The sequence below is a fragment of the Penicillium soppii genome (genome assembly GCF_028829465.1).
Source record: "Penicillium soppii strain IBT 18220 chromosome Unknown utg000003l, whole genome shotgun sequence".
NCBI lineage: Eukaryota > Fungi > Ascomycota > Eurotiomycetes > Eurotiales > Aspergillaceae > Penicillium > Penicillium soppii.
Window position 1 is genome coordinate 242368 of NW_026643233.1, and position 21877 is coordinate 264244.

A 21877-nucleotide genomic window follows, 5' to 3' on the forward strand; every position below is an offset into this window, starting at 1 on the left:
CGGAGAACATGGGGGTGGTCTCGTGGTTATCCTTTTTTTAAACTTGCTCCTTTGGGGGTCAATGTCATTGTCAGCTTGGTTTGACTATTTAGGTGATCTGTCGGCAGCGGTGTTGGGTGCTGTTGTACATCCCTTCTGTCTATAATGTATACGCAAATATATATCCCTATGTAGCCAGAGTGATAGATCACCGTAGGTTGCAGATAATACGTATTTGGTTGATTTTTATATTCATTGGCGTCTTTTGATTCAAGTGCAGATAGCAGTGTATGTTCGAGGATTGATCGGAGGCTTCCATGTGGTATCATTGAGAATATATACAACAAAAATATGTAGATGCTCCGCTAGGTATGTAGGTACAAGGTAAAAACGACAAGAGGTATCATAAGAAAATCACAAGCAAAACTAGAAGAAAAGCCACTGGCCAAAACGTTGGACTTTACCCCAAACGCCCATCTTCTTCTCCGTAACCTGACCAAGCGGCCCATCATCCTCCTGAGAAGGATCATAGCGATCAGTCCTCAAGTCCATATTTGACTTCCTCACAAACTTGGTCCTTTTGACCAACTTCCACGCCAAGAACATGACAATCATGATTGGAATCTCAATATAATACGAAACAAAGTCGACATCCTTGAAATGCGGACTAAAGCACTTCCAACCCTGCACCAGAACCAGAACACTGTTCAACCCCACTGCAAAAATCGGCCCGTACGGATACGTCCAATTCTTAAAGGGAAGAAGATGCTCAATGCCCTGCGCACGCACCGCAGAGCGGAACCGCAGCGAAGCAAGACCGATACAGATCCAAGAGAGCTGATTGGAGACGCCGACGATATTCTGCAGCCAGGACCACAGCTTGCCGGCGCCGATATAGCTGGCGCCGAAGCAGAGGCCGCTGATGACGGAGGTGGCGAGGACAGCGACCCAGGGGACTTGGAAGCGGTTGAGATGGCCGAAGAACTTGGGGGCGTAGCCGTCGACGGCGAGGGTGAAGAGAAGTCTGGAGCCGGCGAAAAGGGCGTGGTTGGCGGCTGAGATGACGGAGGTCATGATTACGGCGTTGATGAAACTGCCTGCGACGGCGGAGCCGGCTTGTTGGAAGACGATCGTGAAGGGGCTGGTTTTCGTGTTGCCGTCTGAGAGGCCTGGGTAGTCATATGGGACGTTTAGGCCGACGATTAGGATGGAGAGGAGGTAGAAGAGGACGATGCGCCAGAAGACGTTGCGGACGACTTTGGGCATGGTCTTGGCGGGGCTTTTGGTCTCTCCGGCTGTGATGGCGATGGACTCGGTGCCGCCGCTGTTGGTTGTTAGCATTGAATGATTGTTGGAATTGGAATTTTTAGTGGTGGAGACATACAATGCGAAAGAGGCTGTGACGAAGACTGATGCAAAGCCGCCGATTCCGCCGACGAAGGGTGCATCACCTTTCAGCCAGTTCTTGCCACCGATGTATTCGTGGTCTTTGTTTCCGCCGCAGTTGACAGCAATTCCAAGAATGATGAAGATCTGGGCTTGTCAGTTGAGTACATGGCGAGGTGATCGAGGTACTTACAATAATCGTGATGACTTTGAGTAAACTCAGCCAATATTCAATCTAAAGTTCCAAATTAGATGATGTCAGGAATAATAGGGATGTTCCTAGACATACCTCGCCGTAAACCCTGACTGACATGACATTCAGGGCAATCACGACAAGCAGAAAGATAAGACTGATTGCCCAGCCTGGGAAATTATCCGTCCAGTACTGTAACAGAAGCTGTAGGGCAATGATATCTGACGCGGTTGAAACTGCATCATTAAACCAGTAATTCCAGGTCAAAGCAAAACCCAGCGCATCATCAACAAAGCGACTAACACCAAGTCAATACACATCCCATCCCAAAAAGAGAGAGAAAAGCAGCACTCACCCAGCATAAGTACAGAACGAACCCGCAACGGGCATGAAAGCCGCCATCTCACCGAGAGAGAGCATAGTGATAAAGACAATAGCACCGCAAATAGCATAAGCAATCAGCGTCGAGGCAGGACCGCCCGTAGCGATCGATGTACCCGTTCCGAGAAAAAGACCGGTGCCGATAGTACCACCAATAGCAATCATCTGCACTTGTCTGGAAGACAAGCGGCGAGCAAGTTTGTCGGCATTGACTATGGGGTTTGACGCGAAGTCATCGTTCACTGTAGGCCCCGCGGGGTGTTTTTCAATATCGGCCATGGTGGTGACTGTTGAGATGTTAAAACAGAGTCATGTAAGTATTATATCCATATTGACCATGTTGATATCCATGATGATATAAATGATATAAACATGAAACAAGAGCTGTAGGGCTGTTCGGCACTTACATAGTTCCACAATAAGCCCTAAATCGCGTGACGTGCACGTGGCAACCCCAGACTCTTCGAGTTTGAGATATGTCAATCAGAGATAATATAGATGGATACAATATACGCCCTTCAGGTATGTGAAAAGGAAAATAAATATGCTGATCTTGAATTCTTTTTTATTCATCGATGGCGTGATTGAAGCCATCGATGAGAGAAACGGGGCGCAACCACGAGTGCGACGTCGATGTGTCAAGAAAACTCGGCGTGACTCCACAATGAAGCTTATACCGGCAGAAACACTTGCCGTCTATGAATTTCTGCTTAGGTACGACTAGTGCCTTGCTTATAAATTGGTTTTTTTCTTTCCAAGGTTTTTCGCTTTACTTTTGCACTAGGTGGAGTTTATTTGAACATCTTACCTACTAGTTCACTATAATGTACTCAATTATAGTGTAGAAGTATAGAACAAAATGATATAGTATGAATCATTGTAGCGTAGCAAAGGGGAGGAGGAAGAAATATGTTCATTGGAGTCAAGCTATCTAAAGATCAGAAAGTAATCTCTGACCTGACAGGTCACGGGGACTCTACCTGTTGGGGTACAAAAATCATCGCTCATATTCAATACTTTTGTATGCCGATTAAACCATTGAGAAAATGCGCCACATAAGACCTTGCAAATGAGATATAAAATATACAATATACAACTAACCCAGCAATCCACTGGCCAAAGCCTCCAAGTCTCCCAAAGTCTCGATAGACTTGCCAGAGGTCTTTTTGCTCTTGCTCGGCTTTTCTTCGTCGATTTCCTTGTCGGCAAAAGACACACGCTGTTTCTTGCTGGGCCGGGACTCTTGCTCCCCAGACTCCGAATCCGACCCGGGAATCTCGAAGGGAACATGAGGTAAATGCGAAAGACCCTGGAAATCGCCCTCCTCTTCCGCCTCGGCGGCAATCTCGGCACGCTCGCGAGCCTTGCGCTTCTCCTTCTTCTCGCGACGCTTCTCGCGCATGACTTCCTTGTCCTCGATATCGGCTTGGCGGGTGCGCTCCGTCTCGCCCTCGAGGAACTTCTCGCGCTGGGTCTTGGCATCGCCACGCGCCTTGAACATTTCCTCGTCTTCCATCTCGTACATCTCGTGGGCGTTGCCCTCGTCGTCGTAGACCAGCTTGGTACCCTTGCCCTTGAACTTGAGGAGCTTTTTCTTGGATTTGAGAAGCTTCTCGCGTCGCTTGGAGTCGATGAGGAGGGGATCCTGGCCGTCCAGAAGCACCTTCTTGGTGCCAGTGGTGTCCTTGTCCGCCGGCTCGACATCGGAATCGGAGTCGGAGTCGGACCCGGACCCGGCAGAGTCGACCTTCTGGCCGAGTTCTTCGTCGCCGGCGGCAAACCGGCGCTTGACCGATAGGAAATCGGCATCCTCGTCGGCCTCGTCGTCGACATCCTTGCCTGTGTCCTTGGTGCCGGTAGCCACCATCGTACCATCGTCGTTGATGAGCTTGGAGTAGTGCTCTGCCAGCACGCCCTGGTTGCGACGCTCGAACATACGGTCGTAACGTGTGCGCACCTCCTTCTCGTCCTTCTTATTCTTCTTCTCTGCGTCCGAGTCGTCATCGCTGGACATGTGTGCCATTCTCCACGACTCGTTTTTGCGCTCCTTCGCATCCTCACCCTTGATGAACTTAATGCGCGGAGCACCGGGAAGACCGAGGCTCTGTGCGTATTCTTCCAAGGGAAGTTCCTTGATCTTGAAAACCTCCTTGTCTTTTTGTACGTAGATGGACTTGACGTAAGAAATGAAAGCTTTCTGGCCCAGATACTTCAGCTCTGGATCCTTGAAACACATGTTTTGCAGCTGATTTTTGACACTGTGCTGCTTGTTTGATTTGATGTTGATCCTCACAATGGGCACTTTCTTGTGCTCAAGCTGTTTGAGGAATCCCTTCTCTTCGCTGGGATCCAGGAAGAGCACAGCGCGACCGACACGCTCGTAGCGGGCTGTTCGTCCGACACGATGGATGTAAGTGTCTGCATCTTCAGGGCAATCCAATTGGATGACCCAGTCTACAGCGGGGAAATCCAGCCCACGCGCAACCACATCAGTAGCGAAGAGGACTGCATGTTGAGCCTGGGAGAACTTGGTAGTGACATCAAGTCGGCCACCCTGTTTCTGACGTCCGTGCAAATGCAGCAGGGAAATACCGGGCTGCAAATGGCGTAACGCTTCGTAGCAATAGCGGACCTGCTTGCCTGATGACAAAAATACAATTGTTTTAGCTTTAAGATTGGCGCGAATGAAGCTCCAGAGGGTATCGATCTTCTGCGGCAATGGAATGACGGTGTAGTGTTGTTGAAGGGTAGATGGGGTGGCTGCATCGGCGGCTTCGTGAACCGAGACGTACTCGGGGTCTTGGAGACTGAGTCTGGCCAAATCGCCAACCTTTTTGGTTTGCGTAGCACTGAAAAGCATGGTCTGGCGCTGCTTCGGGAGATGGTCGATGATAGCATCTACTGTCTTCTGGAAACCCATGTCCAAAATTCTATCGGCTTCATCCAGTACCAGCATCTGCAAATTATTGGTCTCGAACATGGCGGTCTGATCCAAATGTTGCAACATACGGCCGGGTGTGCAGACCAGAATGTTCATACGACCCATGCGCTCTTGTTCCTCGCGCAAACTCTTCCCGCCGATGATCAGACCAGCAGAGAAGTGGTGATTTCTTCCAATTTTCCTTAATTGCTCGAAAATCTGGATCGCGAGTTCACGAGTAGGCGACAAAATGAGGGCGCCGAGGCCGTCGAGTTCGGTCCATTTCTTGCGATAGAGGTTTTCGATGACGGGAACAAGGAAAGCGAGGGTTTTTCCGCTACCGGTCTTGGCTGCACCGAGAATGTCGCGTCCCTTGAGACCATGGCTAATAGCACGCGCTTGAATATCGGTGAGAGTCTTGTAATGCGAGGCGGAGAGTCCAGACGCTGTTGGTTCGGAGAGTGGGAGATCGGAGAAGCTTTTGAGCGAGGTTTTGATATCGAGTTCTTCAACCCGTTTCACGAGGTCTGAGATCTGCTCCTCGCCACGCTTCCGCTTCAACAGTCTTCCTGAGTCTTGATGAGACTTGGCCTTTGGCTTTCCCTTCACTGCCTTTGGCGCCATGTTGTTGAGTTGAATCTTGAAAAGGTGCGGGCGGTGAAAACATCTTTTTTTTTTCCATTGAAGCTTTGACCGAGAGCGGTGAAGAAGGCGGTAAAAAAAGTATATTCTAGATCTACACAGATGCTGTCTTGCTGTCTGTGGTTGTACTTGTTTGCTATTAGACTTGATGTATTGAAAAGTGTATTAGAAATTTCCTAGCAAAATGCCTCGAAAAACCCCTACAAAGGAGTATAAATTTGAAAAAAAGGCAGAATATCTGGTAAGACGCTCATTTTGTTCACTGTAGAGCGTGTGCCTGCGGGGCCGTTCTGAACTGACTAAGCATCGATAAGCTCCGGGGCTCTCTTATCTCATTTGAGCTCCCATGATCCCCAAGACTCCGTCTTCGTTCTCCGTGTCTGCGCTGTCCATCATGTCGGACGACGATCAGGATATCTTTGATTCTCTTGAGAAGGAAGCTTCCGAGTTTACCAAGGTGAGCCCTCAACTATACCGCCAGACTTCACGGGAACTGACACGCGACACCTAGGATGCCGAAATTGATCGCATTCGCAAGGCATTCAGTCTCGATGCGTAAGTAAAACCTTTATCAATCGATACAAGATACCGTCGCCTCACTGTATCGAAAACAAATTCTAAAACTGACCTACCACAGCTATGCCGTCCTGGACCTGCAACCGGGTGTCCCAGAGAAGGACATCAAAATGCAGTACCGCAAGAAGTCACTCCTAATTCACCCCGATAAAACCAAGAACCCCGCGGCACCCGATGCATTTGACCGCCTTAACAAAGCGCAAACTGCCCTTCTAGATGAGAAGCAGCGCGAATACCTCGACGAATGCATCTCTGACGCGCGACGGCTTCTGATCCGCGAGCACAAGTATACGGTTGACTCCCCCGAGCTGAAGACCGACGAGTTCAAGGTCGAGTGGCGCAAGAAGACGGTCTGGGTGCTACTGGAAGAGGAGGCGCGCCGCCGGCGACAGCTCAAGGCGCAGATGCAGGAAGAAGGTCGCGAGCAGCGCAAGGAAGATGAAGAGCTTGAGGCTCGGAAGCGGAAGCGCGACCATGATAAGAAGTGGGAAGATACTCGGGAAGAACGCATTGGCAGCTGGCGTGATTTTCAGAAGGGCAAAAAGACTGGTGATGAAAAGAAGAAGAAGAAAAAGATGAAGGTACTGGGTTGATTGTTTTTTTCTTCTTTTAAATTCTCGCTGAGCGACACCGGCGTTTGGGGATCTGTACCATTCAAATATTCCAGTATCATGGCTACGGCTATGAAGTTATCAATTCGAGAAGTTATCACACATATCAGTTTGAACTTCCACTTCACAGGGCTTTTGTAAACTGTTATATATGTAGTCACACTATAATCCACGAGAATCTACCGAGTTCCACAGATAAGCTGCGGGGGACGCGGGGTCCCGGAGGGTTCCCAGTAAACGGTTTCATTTCTCAAAAAGATCTTCAATGCATATGTATGTTTATAATAAATCCTGAACATACATCTCTCTACGTATTCACGATATACGATCAGTGTTATATGCGGAATCCCCACAGTGGATTAAGTCATTGTCTCCCCGAAGGCACCGTGGACCCCCCCGCCTGAACCTCACTCCGTCAAACCACACCAACATGACCGAACCCGCAGCGAAATCTCCGCTGCCAAAAGATCACCTCAAACCTTTCCCTCCAGTATCAACTGCAAAACTTCAGCCTGAAACCGAGCCATTGGACCAAAGTAACCAGACCGAGGCTCACGACAATGGAACACAAGACAATGACCTACCCCCGCTCCCAACAGTCATCGCCCGCATCCACGCGCGAGTCCAATCCTTCCTAAACGAAACACACCCCCCAGACTCCCTTCTAGCCTCCGTGCAACGCCAAACTCGCATCTCGCTAGACGTAGTGTCAACCGCACTAAAGCGGTACAAGCTCTCCGAACTCTCCGTCTCCTACAACGGCGGCAAGGACTGTCTAGTCCTTCTCATCCTATTCCTGGCCGGCCTGCACCCCGAGAACAATTCTCAACCCGACAAAGAAGCCGAGGCCCAAATAGCCGCCGCGACTGTTATCCCGTCCATCTACGCCCTGCCACCGGATCCCTTCGACGCCGTCGAGGACTTCGTCGTCACGTCAGCCAAAGCATACCACCTCGCCATTACAAAATACACGACCTTGCCACCTGCTTCGACGCTGCGCTCCAGCTTTGAGGATTACCTGGCGCGACATCCTGGGATCCGGGCGATATTTGTGGGGACGCGACGGACGGATCCGCACGGGGCCCAGCTGACGCACTTTGATCGGACGGATGGGGGCTGGCCTGATTTTGTACGGGTTCATCCTGTGATTGATTGGCATTATGCCGAGATTTGGGCCTTTATTCGGCATCTCGATTTAAGATATTGTTCGCTGTATGATGAAGGATACACCAGTCTTGGAGGCACGTCGGATACTCATCCCAACCCGAAATTGCAGAGTGCTGGGGAGTACCTCCCTGCCTATCAGCTGACGGAAGATGTGGAGGAGAGACTTGGGCGTAACTGATTTGAATAGCGTGTATCTTCCCTGTGTATAGATTGAGAGATCTCTATCCCTCTACTTGTTTTCCGATAGATTGCACGTCACAGTTGTGCTCAATTACATTGGAACTTGAACATGGACATTTTTTGGACCCAACCTTTTGGTCAATAATATCATATTAGACTGCTCAACCCCTCGGGGTACGATAGCGTTATTGAAAGGAAGTCTCGAAACATGCCTCTGGAACATACCCATGTTGATGAAAACATGCAAGACTTGTATAACTGTGGAAAAAGAAAAGAAAAGAAAAGAAACCCCATTCCCAATAATCCTCCCATCAAACTCCATGCTAATGATAGGATTCCATGATAATGACTCTGGATCTCATAAGGATACCTTGAACCATCAGAAATTGAAAGGTAGCCGCATAACATATCGTGAATCATGACTCGTGAATCGTGAATCGTAAAACAAATTCTCTAAAAAAAGGCAAAGCTGAGCCATACATCTTCATACATTCTGCGAATGATAACAGATGCTGCATATTTTGGGAATGGAAAGCATCCATCAGGCGGTGCTCGATCTAACTATGCGAAGTAAGATGTTGCGAAGCACCCTATGCGTATATTTTTGCATGGGAGCATGGTGCACCGTAGGTTCAGGCACACGAACGGACAGGAGATAGAATGATCATGGGAGACGATTCAGGGGACACAGAGCTGGCTCGAATATTCTCCTTGTGAGGAGTTGAAGAGTAGGAGCAAGTCTCAATGGAGGTTCCCGGGATGATAGTCTTTGAGGAGCCACCGGAGAGATCAGTATAGGAGCGACCCCCAAGAGAGAGGGCTCGGGAACGAGAGGGAGGGACGTTGTCGAGAGCATTGAGGCTCCGAGACGACAAGGAACTGTTTCGCGCACTGCTGGATGATTTTGTCATGTGTGGGTGGCTATGACTTTAGTTAGCATATTTCAAATTGTCATGAAGCCTTCAGTATAGACCAGGACATACCATGGGGAGATAGTAGTGGCTGGCGTCCAGTCAGAGCCGACTCCAGCTGGAGAGGTGTAGCTCGCTTGGGAGTTTGGGGTAAGTTGATTACCACGTCGCATCGAAGGCGACGGAGTCGATCCTTGCACTACCTCCACCGAATAGTTGTACTCTCCAGCACGGTAAGCCCGACGTTCATTGCTCTGTTGCTTCAGAATCTTCTGGGCTTTGGTGTCAGCAAAGCGCAGCAAGAGCTTCACTCCATTCTCCTTGGTGGTGTTGTGGAATTCCATCAGAACCTTCTCGGCGACTTCGCGGTTCTCGAAGCTGTTATCAAAAACACGATGGTTAGTTCAGACCAAGATATGGGAATGGAGGGTTTGATAGCATTTACCGCGCGAAGCCCACTTCCTTGCTCACACCGGTCTTCTCATCCCGGCTGATCTTCTCAGAAACAACTGGCCATGGCTCGAAATGACGCCGAAGGTCCTGATAAAACAATGAGTATTGAACCATGGGAGTGATAGAAATGCGACATACAGCTTCGGTCCAGTCGATCGGAATGTTGGTACAGTATATATTGGTTGAAGATCTATCCTCAAGATCTTTCAGGCGAGAGTTGCGAGACTTTTGAGCAAAGCTGGCTTGGTATCCGAGATAAAAGAAACCACGGATGCAGTTCTCACAGGACTCAAAGCTGTAATATTGAACGAAACCGAAGCTGTTGGATAATTAGCATCAATCAAAAACACACTTTTTGGAATAGGTACCCTTTGCAAAGACTGGTGTCCAGGTCGACAATGGCTTTGCAGCGCTCAATCTTTCCGAAACGAGCGGCGTAAGAATGCAGCATCTCATCAGTGGTTTCCGGCAAGAATCCTCGGATGTAGACATTGGTAATGCCCTCGCGGTTCTCCAGGCACTTGGCGAGCGTCAGTTCGGAAGGATTGGTCCACATGGCGGGCACCGCGCGTGGAATGGCAGGATCTTGCTGAGTGATTGCCTCCAGATCTTGAACAACATATCCATTTGGGGTCTTCATCATTTGAAGAGGGAGTGAAAGCGACCCAAGCTGGGGAATGATGCCCCCATAAGAGTAGCCTGGCATAGAACCACCATCCACGGTGGGAACATAAGTAGAAGAGTAGTATTGAATTTGACCAGCATTCTCTGTTTGACCTCCCTTCTGTGCGTCTGCCATGTTCCAACTAGCGTGCTTGTTGTTCGTCCCATCTTGCACTTCGTAATTCATCATATATGGCCACGGAGAATACCCAGCAGCCACCATGCCAGTGACATTCGGATAAACTCCAGTTGGAACGTAGGATAATTGACCCATGTGATCATTCTGACCAGTGACAGTGTTGGAAACAAATGAAGGGACGGTCGAAACACCATTGAAGACGGTCGAGTTGGGGAGCAGGATGAAAGGGCTGTTGTAAGCACGGTTGGCATTTGACCAGTCCATGTTAGTGTTCATTTGAGCCGTCGCAGTATTCTTTGAACCACCAAACTTGGAGCGATGGTTTTGCACACTGAGTCGACCGAAAATATTGGTCAATCCCGCCACACTGCTGTCACAGGAGGTTGGATTCGTGGGTGGTTGGTACCTCGGTCCATATGGCTTACGAGGCTCGTTTGGGTGGTAGTGCCCGGACTGGGAGCTCGATGTCTGACCAGAGCCAGAGGAACTCGTGTGTTGAGAACCCTGTGGGTGCATGATGAAGTGCCAGGACTGTTAAATACCACTGTGTCAGTATGGCTGTCGAGTCTTGTACCATTTGCCGTCAGGTCGACAAAATTTCCCAATGGAAGAAGACAAGCAGCAATGGATCTCACCTGTATTCCTGTGCCAAATTATATAACACCTGGCAAGGTATCTGGACTCTGTCCAGACATGTCAGTGCTGACCAAGACAGGAACTGGAAAAGTGCTAGAGCATGGACAAAATTGAATGGGAGGCTCACCTATAGTCAGGAACACAGTCTGGCGTCTGTCCTCTTTGGAGGCCTGCTCCGACAAGAGGACAATCTGCACCGACAAAAGAGGGTTGGGGTATACGACAGTAAGTCTGAACAGCCTTGGAGTTGACCAGATAGATAGGCCACAGGATGGACGAGACAAGATGATGATGGGATGGGAACGATGGGGAATAGTTAGATTGGGAAATCAAGAGGGAAATGATAAAGTCACGGGATAACTTCACCAGAAGGAAAGAGCATGAAAAGTAAACGAAAGAAGGAGCTATGTCATTATTCGTTGTTGGGGGAAGGAACGATGTAGGAGAAGAAATAAGAGAGAAAGAGGAAAGTCACTTGGGGGAGTTGGACCCTACGGTCTATGCGAATTAAGTACTGTATGCTTCATAGAAGCTGCACAGTCGCCATGGAACCCCTGTTGGAGAATATCCAGGAAATTTGAGCCTATGCCATTGAATAGAAAAAGGCTATTTGCAATATCTCTCTATCGTTAATCTATGTGAAAGAGTAGCATGCAACGAATGGTAAGGGGAATCAAGATCGCCAAAGAAAGAGCTACCAGAGGCGAAACCTATTCAGACTTCTCCTGCAGCCACTTGTAAACCACTGAAAAGTCCTTGCCACGGTGCTTTTCTTCTACAGCCTTATATACCTCACGTGCTTGGGAACCTAAGGCAAGAGGAGTGCCAGACTCCTCCGCAGCCGCAAGAGCCAGTCGCAGGTCCTTGTGCATCAAGCTCACTCCGAAGCCACCTTCATACCCACGTGACGCGGGGGCTGTTTCAACAACGCCAGGAACGGGATTGTTAACCTCAGATGGCCAGCATCGACCAGTTGACGAATTGATCATTTCGGCCAAAGCCTTGGGCTCGAGACCCCAGCGAACACCGAGGTTCATAGCTTCGGCCGTGGCGATGTTGTTCAAGGCCAAAATGTAGTTGTTGGCCAGCTTGCCGGACACTCCGGCACCAGGCTCGCCGAGATGCCAGGCCTTTTTGCCCATCAAGGCGAGCACCCCGCGGATACGCTCGAGTAACTCGTCTGATTGCGAAGAGGCGCCGAACATGAATGACAGTGTTCCAGCCCGGGCACCAACCACACCACCTGATACAGGGGCGTCCACAAAGCGACCGCTTTGCGTGGTGTGAATAGCATTGGCAATATCCTTGGACGTGGTAGGATCAATGGTAGAAGTGTCGATGAAAAGACGCTCCTGCTCAAGCAGCGGGAGATCGCCATGTCTCAAGATAGAGTGGTAGACATCAATGACGTGTTGAGACTCCGGAAGGCTGGTCACTATCACTGTCTATGAAACAAGAAAAATATATGAGTATTAGACCCGTGAACAACCAGTATAAAGCACAGTCTATGCGGAAGCTAGCGAAGCTACGGAAACCGCACAAGATAGTACTTAGGTACTAAGGGAGATACTTACTGATTTCTCAGCGACCTCGCGGGCGTTCTCTGCTAGCTCGACTAATCCTTCATTGGCAGTGGCGCCATTGCTGCGTGCAGCCTCCTGGGCCTCAGTAGCAAATCGTTTCATCGCATCTTCGTTGATATCGCGCACGATTAGGGTATCGGATGCGGGGATCTTGGCGCGTAGGTTCTTGGCCATATTGTACCCTTGGGTATGTCAGCTAATGCATCCATGGATACCTCGTACAGACAACATAATCGAGGTTGTTGCAGTGTATCTCAAACTCTCAAACTTACCCATTTGTCCGAGTCCGACAAAGCCCCACGTCGCATCGCGGTGCATAGTTGTGGAGAAAGCTCGGGCCGAGCTAGACGGCCAGCGTCGGAGATCCACTGTAGACGCATGGAAAAGAGTCGTCCTCCGTGGGAGAGCTAATGCCGTTCGAAGATTCATTGTCTGGTGAATAGAATGTACTGTTCAAAATCGAAGCTTGCAAATGACAGATTTAGTACGCATACGCGTGAAAGATGAAGTATGAGAGATCAAAAGTGCGAACAATGTCGAGGTGTTATGCTGAGTGGCAGTATATAAATGTTGAGATCAGCGAAATTGAACTGGGGAGAGGACCTTCTTAAAGGAACCAGAATGTACTGCATAATTCAGCCGTGGCTTTCCGAGAAGTTCAGGAGTTGAATAACGCGAAATGCGGGGAAGACCGCATTAGGAAAGCCGTGGGGAAGCGCGTCACGTGTGGGTGTATACTCTCTTGGTCTATGCTAAACATGCCAATTATTCAAGTATCTATATTGAACAAAACAATGAGAAAAAGGATCTTACCGATGTTCAATCTTAAAAGAAGTATGCAAGATATGGATTCAAATTCAAAACACCTGATATGTAGGAGAACTTGCGCAGGGTGAGTACTATACAGTATGTAGAAGTGCGAACGCTTGAGAGCAAGACCAATTGCCAGAATATATGGAAGGTGACAGGGTATGTAGTATGTAGTATGTAGACCAAACTCCCAAGAAATGCCCAGGCACCTAAGAAAGAATGGAGAGAACAAGCAAAAGGACAAACGTAATATGATGAAGGTAAGAGGTGTTCACCTCGGTGATGCTGGATGGCTCGTTGGGGTTGAGAGATATTCTTCAGGCACCTTTGGGACACGGGGTGAGTTGGCCGTTTGCGCAATGGCACGGTGTTGTGCGCGGAGTAGGTCCCGCTGCCGTTCCTTTTCTCTGTTGGCTGCACCACCTGTCAACCTGCGCATGCCGCTGCGAATCATTGATTCCAGAGAGTGGGGTCCATCGGTTGCACTTCGGACCATAGGTGCGGGCAGTGGGTTCAATCTCCTAGTCACTGGGCGTTCCTCTAGATCTGAATGCACCTCGTCAGGGTCCTCGTCCGACATGAATGCATAATCGCTCAAACCCATGGGTGGTGTGGCATTTGGAGCCCCAGGGGCAGTGTGGACATAGAGATTGTTGGCAGGTGAGGTGACGGAGCGGACATGGGAATTTGATCGCAACAACTGTGCAGCATTTGAAGGCGCTGCAGTAACCGGAGAGTACATAGCGGAGCTGCTGTCATAACGGAAATTGGGTGGGCGAGACTCGGCCAGACCATTATGGAAGGAAGAGGTGGATCCTGTGCGAGCGAGAGATTTCCGCAAGATCGGCGCAGTTTGTTGGTCGTAGAGATGGGCGTTCGTGTCCACTACGTAGCTACCAGTGAATCCTCGAAGCATCGGAGGAGCAACAGGGTTCAGCACGGGGGTGGTGGGATCGGTCTCCTCGAAGAAGTCATCCAGACTGTCCAGCTTCTGTACGATATCTCCGATATTGCCATCGTTTTGCGTGTCGATTGACTTCATGGTATCGGCTCTCATGGGGAAAAATGAGTCATTGCTGTTGTATTCATCTGCATGGAAAGCCACACCAGGCGTCATAACATCTTCGTCTTGCATGTCTTCAGCCTCGACACAGGTGTAGAATACCGCGTGGACGTTATGCCGCGTCATGCTTGATTGAGTTGCAGGCATAGGAACCGACCAACCTGTTGGCTCGGGGATGCCGTATAGACTCTGAATCCGCTCATACTCTTTGCGAATTGCGCGAGAAGAGGCCGCTGATGCCATGCTCATGCGAAGATGCTGACGCTCCATTGGGTTGCCAGAGACGGTGATAATATGGTCCAGAACCTCTAAGGCTTGAGGGCAGAGATCGGTTTGCAGAAGCCTGAGCAGCGGGGAGATCAAATCAGGGCCATGGCAGGTGACTTCGTCGCGTCTCATGTCTACTTCGGGTATCAGGACACAGAGAATTCGCATCGTTCTGATACGGAACCAATCTGTGGTGTTGGTCAAGAGACCCATGAGGAATATCAAGCACTGGAAGTCTAGCTGGGGGAAATAGTACGACTTAATCTCAGTGATGATATGATCGAGGAAGACACCGGCTGTCTTGTATTGCTGATTCGCGAATCCAAACAATGAAGCTGCAAGGCGGGGGCAGCGCTCATTCTCAGCTACACGGGCAAGTATACTAGCACGAGCGATGGGTTTGGGGTCACTGAACCCTTGCTCGAAGCATTGAAGGAAATGGGGCAGGTTAGCCAACACAGCGAATAGCTGTCGAGTTCCATCCCCAATAAGTTCATTGTTAGGAAGGCCGCTGAGAGTATGCAGGAGATCAAGCGTGCGATCAAAAGACTCGGAAGACTTCATTCCCTTGAAGACAAGGTCCTGGAGACCATCAAATCCGCCCTCCCACTTGGGCGGCTGGCCCTCGATGAGCTTGGCCACCACAACTGGATCACTGAGGTCGACTCGGCTGAGGAACTTGTCAAGCATGCCAATGCTCTCGATGAATTCGGTCTCGTGGATTGTGTTCAGACAAGCGCACGTCGTCCAAAATAATTGAGGATAATTTAGTAGGTCAGATGGGGCCAGGGAACTGATAATGATCTTCAACGTAGTAAGAATCTCCATTGAGAAGGTTTGATAGTCCGTCTCCTCGTCCGCAATAGTATTTGAAAGCCGGGCGAGCATATCAGCCAACATTCGTGAATCCAACGCGGTCGAGATACAGCGGAAAATCTGGAATGAGCGACAAGCCAAGTGTCGCACTGGGCACGAGGTGGCCCAGTTCAAAGCTTCTTTAGCCCACAAGTCGCCGACGCTTTCATAGGCGAAACTGAAGAACTTCACAACGTCACGGGTAACGGAGGCCATAGATGCAGGCACCCGACGATCATCGGCGTCCTCATCTTTGCCATGGTTTTCTTCATATTCCCAAACAACAGCAGGATCACTCTTGCGAATTGATTCCACGAAATCTTCGACAGATTGCCGCGCACCGTCCGGAGCATCGTCCTCAAGTTTGGCCGCTATGAGTTCGTGGATGAGATGAACCAGCATCTCTCGAGCTTGCTCTTGCACAGTGACTGTGTAGTGGTCCCAGAGAATGAGAACAATGTGGATGAGCTTGACAACATCATCCAAGGCAAGGGTGACTGGGGCGACCATGAGATCGACAAGGAATATCAGCGCGACCTGTCCGAGAGAAAGACCAGCTTGCTTATTTCCGACAGGCAGTACCGTCCCGAGGTCTGCAACGTATGGTAGACTTTTGATGTCTGAAGGGGGTGGAGTGAGCTCTTTGCGCTCTTGCACCATGTTCTTTGGTACAACCTGTAACATGAAGAACTCAATAACCTTTGATCCAGCCGGTGTACCTGACAAGAACACGACCATCTGTTTGGCATACTCTACAAAGTTTTGCTCTTTGCGTTCCAGACATATACTGATGATGAAGTCAAGGACCAGCTGGACATTGCCTCCGTGGGGCCCTGTTGCCAAAGCCTGCCACAATGCTTGTACCTGATTTGGCAAGACGGTGCTGCAACGAATGGTTATCTCAAACAGGTTCGCCAGCAACATGTATGACTTGGCTGTAGGGCCGCCATTAGGATCAACCTGTAGCTCCATTGTCTGAACCCACGGGAGAATAGCGGCAACCATGTTCCGCTGGCTATCAGGCTGAAGATTGCGGAAATGTAGAGAAAATTCCGAGAAAATGGTGAAAGCCAAGTCGGAGTGTTGACTGGCCAATCTTTTCGAAATTTCGAACTGGGCAAGCTTATAAACGGCGGTAGTCTTGTCGGAAATACTGATATCAAAGTCTTGAAGTCTGGAATTCTTTTGCTGGCGCTCCTCCAGTTTTCGAAGAATCTTAGCAGACTTCATCCTAATCTCACGTTTTTCATTCCCGAGAGTCACCAAGACTGCTCCTAGAATCCTCCAGAATCTAAGAGGATAGTCCGGATATTCGAAAAGCACCTGCGTCACGACCTCAAAGTAGCTCTCAATAGTCTTGGGCCGCTCGGTCACGTAACACATCTCAATAGACCGCTCCATTAGATAGGAGTGTTCCTGGTTATGGATAATGAGGTTTTTGAGTGCGCGGCGACCGATGGCATGCCATTTATCACTCACGGTGTTGAAGATAATTTCAATCCATGATAGCATGCGGCTAACATCAAATTGGAGAACGGAACCACTCTCAGTGGTGATGCCAATAGGCCCAGCACACAAAGAAGCCATTGCACTCAAAGCTGCTGCTCGTAGATTTTTCTTTTCGATCTCCATAGCAGCAGCGGTGTTCTTCATCTCACCAGTCTCGTGTGGCTGTGCCATAGCAAACTTACGCATGTTCTCTTCTCTCTCGGTGATTTGAGCCTGGTTTGGCGAGTACCCACACCAGTCTTCCATGAGAGAGAATGCAGATTTCCGAGATTCGAAAGGCATCCAACGAGAAGGATCCTTGGCGCGATTGATACCCTCAAAAAGCTCCTCCATCAGTCCACAGAAGTGGAACCGCAAGCGTTGGAATTCCCAATCATTCTGGACTTCCGCGTCGCTCAGGAAAATCCGAATGTCTTTAGCGTAGGTGACAAGGTTGTTGACGATCCAGTCGTCATTGTAAACCTCTGGTTCCTGGAGGAAATGGGATGTGAGTTTGTAGACATTGGTGACTTCCGTACGTAGACGGTCCGTCTTTCTATTTCGACGAGGACTACTGGGGCTGCGGAAATGGTTTCCAATTCTCATTTTTGCCTCTTCGTTGCAGGTAGTGACAGCGTATTGGAGAGACTCCAGAAGAGTGCGGTAAAGGTTTTTATGGATGGATCCCAAAGCCACTACAATGGCACTGCGAATAGAATCTCGTTCGGCGGAGAGAAGGGGGATAACAAAGGCAAACAAGCTTCGGGCAGAGCTGATCTTGTCTTGAGACTGGTGAGCTCCCTTGGAGGCTTTGCGTGCATGTTGGGCATTCGCCAATTGACTTTGAGACTGAGCCCCAACGCTTGTCACAGTGGTGCAAGCCATGACCAAGTATAGCTTCCATTGCTCGACCAGAATCTCAGACGTAACATTACTCCTTCCAATGGGACGGGGCTGGTATGCATCAATGGAGCCATATTGGGGAAACCTTGTGCTCTCGGCCAAATGGGTGATGATCTTGTGCATCTGAACAAGACGTGCACATACAATCTCCCTTCCCAGCGTTACAGCAAAGGGACAAGTCTCAAAGCTGATCCGAATGATGTTGGGAAATACCTTGGCCCACAATGTTGAATCGTAGGAGACTTCACTGCTACACAATTCAATAAGTGTGTTTTGCGAGGCACTTCTTCTTTTCCCTTTCTGAATCCGGCTTCGCTCGGCAACCGTTAGATGCTCATCATTGACATCCAAAATTTGCTGAGAATCAGCCTCCAGAATCCGTATAATTCGGGTGTTTTCTTTTCCAAGTGCGCTGTCAAACTCGGTGATCAAACGCAAAACGGTGATAGCGAAAGCTCGAACCCGTCTTGATTGAGAACACAAAAAGAATAGCCCATGCGACTCAATTTCTTCCACGTGAGCGAGGACGCTTGACAAATCAAGGTGCAGAGCCCGACTGCCGGAAATAGACCGCTCCAGTTGATCCATAGCCGCCGCGCCTTTCGTTTTTCGCTTGATCTCGTCAATCCAAATCTGCAGCAGTTCGACATAAAGCCTGAGCGTGGACTCGATGTGGCCCGGTCCGAGCATGCCTTCGTCTGACATGGTAGAATAGCGCTCATCAAAGTTGAAGATAAACCTAGCAAAGCCAATGGTGACTTGCTGTGCATGTAATTGTCGTGCAATAGCCTTCAAGGACTCAGCTGAAGAAGTGGCAATATTTGACTGGACGTGGGCAGTTCCCGTGCAGAGGAGATTGATGAGCGAATTGAATGGAATGTGGTCGGAGAGACAGCGGGGGAGAGCTTGAACTGCGACATGGAGGAGGTCGTAGAACCCCTGCTTCTGGTCCAGAGTAGTGACATGGTCATCACGACGACCGAAGCTGAACGCTTCCGAGATGGGGGTTTTGGGGGTAGTTCCACCAAACTTTTCGTCCAGTACTGCCTGTCCACCAAATGTGTTGTCACAGAGCAAAGTGATTTTGCCCAAGACTTCACAGAAGCGGAAGTAGTATTCCTTCACATTATCACTCAGTCTTGTTGTATTGACAGGTTGCCATAATGTCGGATCTTGTTTTTCGGAGGGTTTCGCCACTGTGTGTTCTTTGAGCAGCTGAGGGCGGTGGAAATATAGGGGAGTCGAAGCATCTGTGAAAGGGTTGGGCAGCGAACCAGTTGGAATGGGGGGACACAACTGATCGCTCGTCTCTAGATCAGACATGGTAGCGAGGAAAGCGCGGATACCAATGACCATTTTCTCGGGCTCCATTTGCTCTATCCTCAGCTCCTTGCCAGATAGGAAAAGATCGGAATTGATCAAAGGGAAAATGATGTTTCGGAAGCACACATCCGGATGCTTGAAACCAATTATTTGAATCAGCTGGATCAACGGATCAGCAAAGACCGGCTCTGCGCTTAGATACGTCCTCCGGCCGGTGGGCAGGGCGATTTTGGCAACCTCTTCAACCTTGCGAAGGGTGGTCGTAGGGGAGTCCGAGAAACGGAAAAAGTAGGTCCAGACCAGACGACAGATAGCGTGCAGTGCGGGTGCACGGGTGGGACGGTCCTTCAACCGTGCAGGTAGGCTCGATATCATGGATAGCCATTGTGAAGAGAAAGTCTCTTTGTTCGAAATGCAAAGCAACAACACATTCAAGGAGAAAGAGGACGCCCAATGGCGTGGCTTGGTAAGGAGTTGCGTTAGACGCGGTTGGACCAAGTCGACGAATTCTTTCCACCGGGGTAGGGAAAGGTCACAGCTCGGGTTGGCCGCGACAGGAAGAAGCAACTTCTCAATCACGTAGCAGTAAGCTTGCTTGATACGTTGCCCGTGGGCATTGACAAACAAGCGTGCTAATGACCGCATAAAGTCACAAGATTTGGGCCACCCTTCTGGTGACATAGGCAAACGGAGGTATCTCATGCAAAGAATCAACAGTTCAGCCTTGGAGTCACCATCACGAGAGGGGCCCCGAGCTGCTTCCTCCTTCTGGTATCGGTCGAGCTCCCCCAAGAACCGTCCAGAGACGTTGGAGAAGTTCGACTCGCTCATAATACCTAGTAACTGGCCATATATTCTCCAGTTCGCCATCCGGAGTGGTGATGCTGAGATCTGGTCCGGGTCAGAGGTCTTCACCTGGCCAAAAACAATATCTTCTAGGCGATCTGCCATATCAAGAGTGATTGAGGCCAGGCTACTCTGGTTGAAGATCTCAATCAAGACTCTACAGACTAGATAGACTGAGACTGTTGCACGTCTTTCCACCAAAGCGACATCGTCAGGACGACTGATAAAAGGCGTAGATTGCTGCGACCGTTCTGCAGCTACAGCAGGATCACCAAATTGTGTCGGTTCGGTATTGCGACGCAGTAGAGGACCACTCTCCGTGGCAGGCGATGGTCTCTGGTCATTGGTCATCTGGCGTGCTGTGATGGCGGCATCTCCTTTAGCTTTGCGCCAGAACATAATCGTGTCAATTAAAGGTTTGGGTTTCTCTCGAGCGATATGTCCCAAGGCTGAAATCAATTGATCGAACGTTGGGTCCGCTCCAGGACCGCAAACCTCCTCCACGGGAGATTCGGATTCCCCCATCTTCATGATGGCTTGGTTAATCTTGCTGTCCGCCTGTCCAACAAATGAGTTGAATAAATGATGCAGCGCATATTCCCCCACAGTCTTTGATTCCGACGGTTTCGACTGCGAACGACTATGTGACCTTTCCCGTCTTGATTTCCCCCAGAGTTCATTCGCTTGTGGAGCAGGGCTGCGGGGCTGGTATCGATTGTGCTCAAGTCGTTGTCTTTTATCGTGCTTAACGTCGGCGGTAGCCCATGGCCTGCGGATGTCCCGGATGGCGTCTGATAACCAGAGTGTGAATCGAGAGGATCGAATTTTGCCGGGAGAGTTGCCTCGTCGAAAGCACCGCGACCGAGCGACGCGATGAGCTCCGGGCTCAGAGGGCTCGTGGAAGCGCTTGAACCGGCCATGCTTGTGTTTCGAGAATGCTGCACGCCGTGCACAATAGACGTTTGCCGGTGATGACCATACGAGTTGGAAGGTCTTCGTTCTAATCCCACTTCATATCCTGGAGGGCGACCGCCCTGTACGTCTGGGCTTTTGGAACCGGAATGACCACGTCTAGGTTGTAAGGGAGCGAGTGTGGAAGGGTCAACAGCTCTTCCTCGGACGGCAGAGGATTCGCGACTGTGTATAGGAGTCGACTGGGCGGTTTTGGTTCCTCGGCGTTCCGATGGGGATGCGAGGTTATGGTGCGACGCGGATTTAAGGTCGTCAGGGATGAGGGGCAGCGTTTGGCCTAGGCCAACAGCTTTGGCAGGATTTGAAGCCACTATTATCCCAATGGTTAGACCGAGTCCGCTTGGTCCGATAGCAGCAAGTGGAATAGTTTCACGACTTACTATTGAAAAGGAATTACGGGAATCTCATTGCTCCAAAGACATTATGCAAGTAGCCGGATCAAAAATATAAGCAGGTTGTACTGCACATAGTGGCTTTAATTTCTGAGCCAAGGGGTCTTTGAGATGAGGAGAGCTTGATGTTTTTTATCGGGCGCACGGGTACCTTCAATGGGAAGTAAAGGGATTTCATTATTAAGCCTCTTGTTGTTTTTTGTATACTGAAAACAATGAATAATTGATTATATAGTACATCAATGTAGTTGCATAGTTATAATAGTATCTAATAAAATGTATGTTTTCTCTGCTGAAGACCGATTTTCCATCCTTCAAGCCCCGTTGGCCCGTTGGGCACTGTTTTTGCCTTAGTTATGTTTCAAAGTGTACATGTATATTAAGTACCTATGTAGGTAGAGCTTCACTTTTTAGCCATTGCAGGTGAATTTTGGAGGAAGTTTTGGTTGTATACTATATTAATGATTCATTGGTCTTGTTTCTTAGCAACGTATATTCATACGCATCCTGTATCAACTATTTTTGGTAGATGCAAGTA

At 49.5% G+C, this 21877-nt stretch overlaps 7 protein-coding genes across 7 annotated transcripts; 2 read left to right on the top strand and 5 right to left on the bottom strand.

Moving 5' to 3' along the window:
• Window positions 1–405: 405 nt before the first annotated feature.
• On the bottom strand, window positions 406–2218 carry N7529_002208 (amino acid permease; the record flags this gene model as incomplete). The annotated part of the gene is made up of 5 exons (XM_057237736.1): window positions 406–1303; window positions 1364–1512; window positions 1559–1600; window positions 1655–1856; window positions 1914–2218. 5 exons carry the CDS (start codon window positions 2216–2218, stop codon window positions 406–408), a joined length of 1596 nt encoding a protein of 531 aa, XP_057100347.1.
• An 817-nt stretch (window positions 2219–3035) lies between these two features.
• On the bottom strand, window positions 3036–5483 carry dbp4 (RNA-dependent ATPase HCA4; the record flags this gene model as incomplete). Its single annotated transcript, XM_057237737.1, has 1 exon — window positions 3036–5483. The coding sequence occupies one exon, from the start codon at window positions 5481–5483 to the stop codon at window positions 3036–3038; it is 2448 nt and encodes an 815-aa protein (XP_057100348.1).
• A 364-nt stretch (window positions 5484–5847) lies between these two features.
• N7529_002210 (uncharacterized protein) lies at window positions 5848–6670 on the top strand (the record flags this gene model as incomplete). Its single annotated transcript, XM_057237738.1, has 3 exons — window positions 5848–5958; window positions 6013–6056; window positions 6139–6670. The coding sequence occupies 3 exons, from the start codon at window positions 5848–5850 to the stop codon at window positions 6668–6670; spliced, it is 687 nt and encodes a 228-aa protein (XP_057100349.1).
• A 448-nt stretch (window positions 6671–7118) lies between these two features.
• N7529_002211 (FAD synthase) lies at window positions 7119–8033 on the top strand (the record flags this gene model as incomplete). Its single annotated transcript, XM_057237739.1, has 1 exon — window positions 7119–8033. The coding sequence occupies one exon, from the start codon at window positions 7119–7121 to the stop codon at window positions 8031–8033; it is 915 nt and encodes a 304-aa protein (XP_057100350.1).
• A 634-nt stretch (window positions 8034–8667) lies between these two features.
• On the bottom strand, window positions 8668–10717 carry N7529_002212 (uncharacterized protein; the record flags this gene model as incomplete). The annotated part of the gene is made up of 4 exons (XM_057237740.1): window positions 8668–8956; window positions 9019–9324; window positions 9392–9718; window positions 9768–10717. 4 exons carry the CDS (start codon window positions 10715–10717, stop codon window positions 8668–8670), a joined length of 1872 nt encoding a protein of 623 aa, XP_057100351.1.
• Window positions 10718–11547: 830 nt separating this feature from the next.
• N7529_002213 (uncharacterized protein) lies at window positions 11548–12849 on the bottom strand (the record flags this gene model as incomplete). Its single annotated transcript, XM_057237741.1, has 3 exons — window positions 11548–12282; window positions 12412–12602; window positions 12693–12849. 3 exons carry the CDS (start codon window positions 12847–12849, stop codon window positions 11548–11550), a joined length of 1083 nt encoding a protein of 360 aa, XP_057100352.1.
• Window positions 12850–13501: 652 nt separating this feature from the next.
• On the bottom strand, window positions 13502–21355 carry N7529_002214 (putative cell morphogenesis protein (PAG1); the record flags this gene model as incomplete). The annotated part of the gene is made up of 3 exons (XM_057237742.1): window positions 13502–20533; window positions 20614–21286; window positions 21345–21355. The coding sequence occupies 3 exons, from the start codon at window positions 21353–21355 to the stop codon at window positions 13502–13504; spliced, it is 7716 nt and encodes a 2571-aa protein (XP_057100353.1).
• Between the last annotated feature and the right edge of the window lie 522 nt (window positions 21356–21877).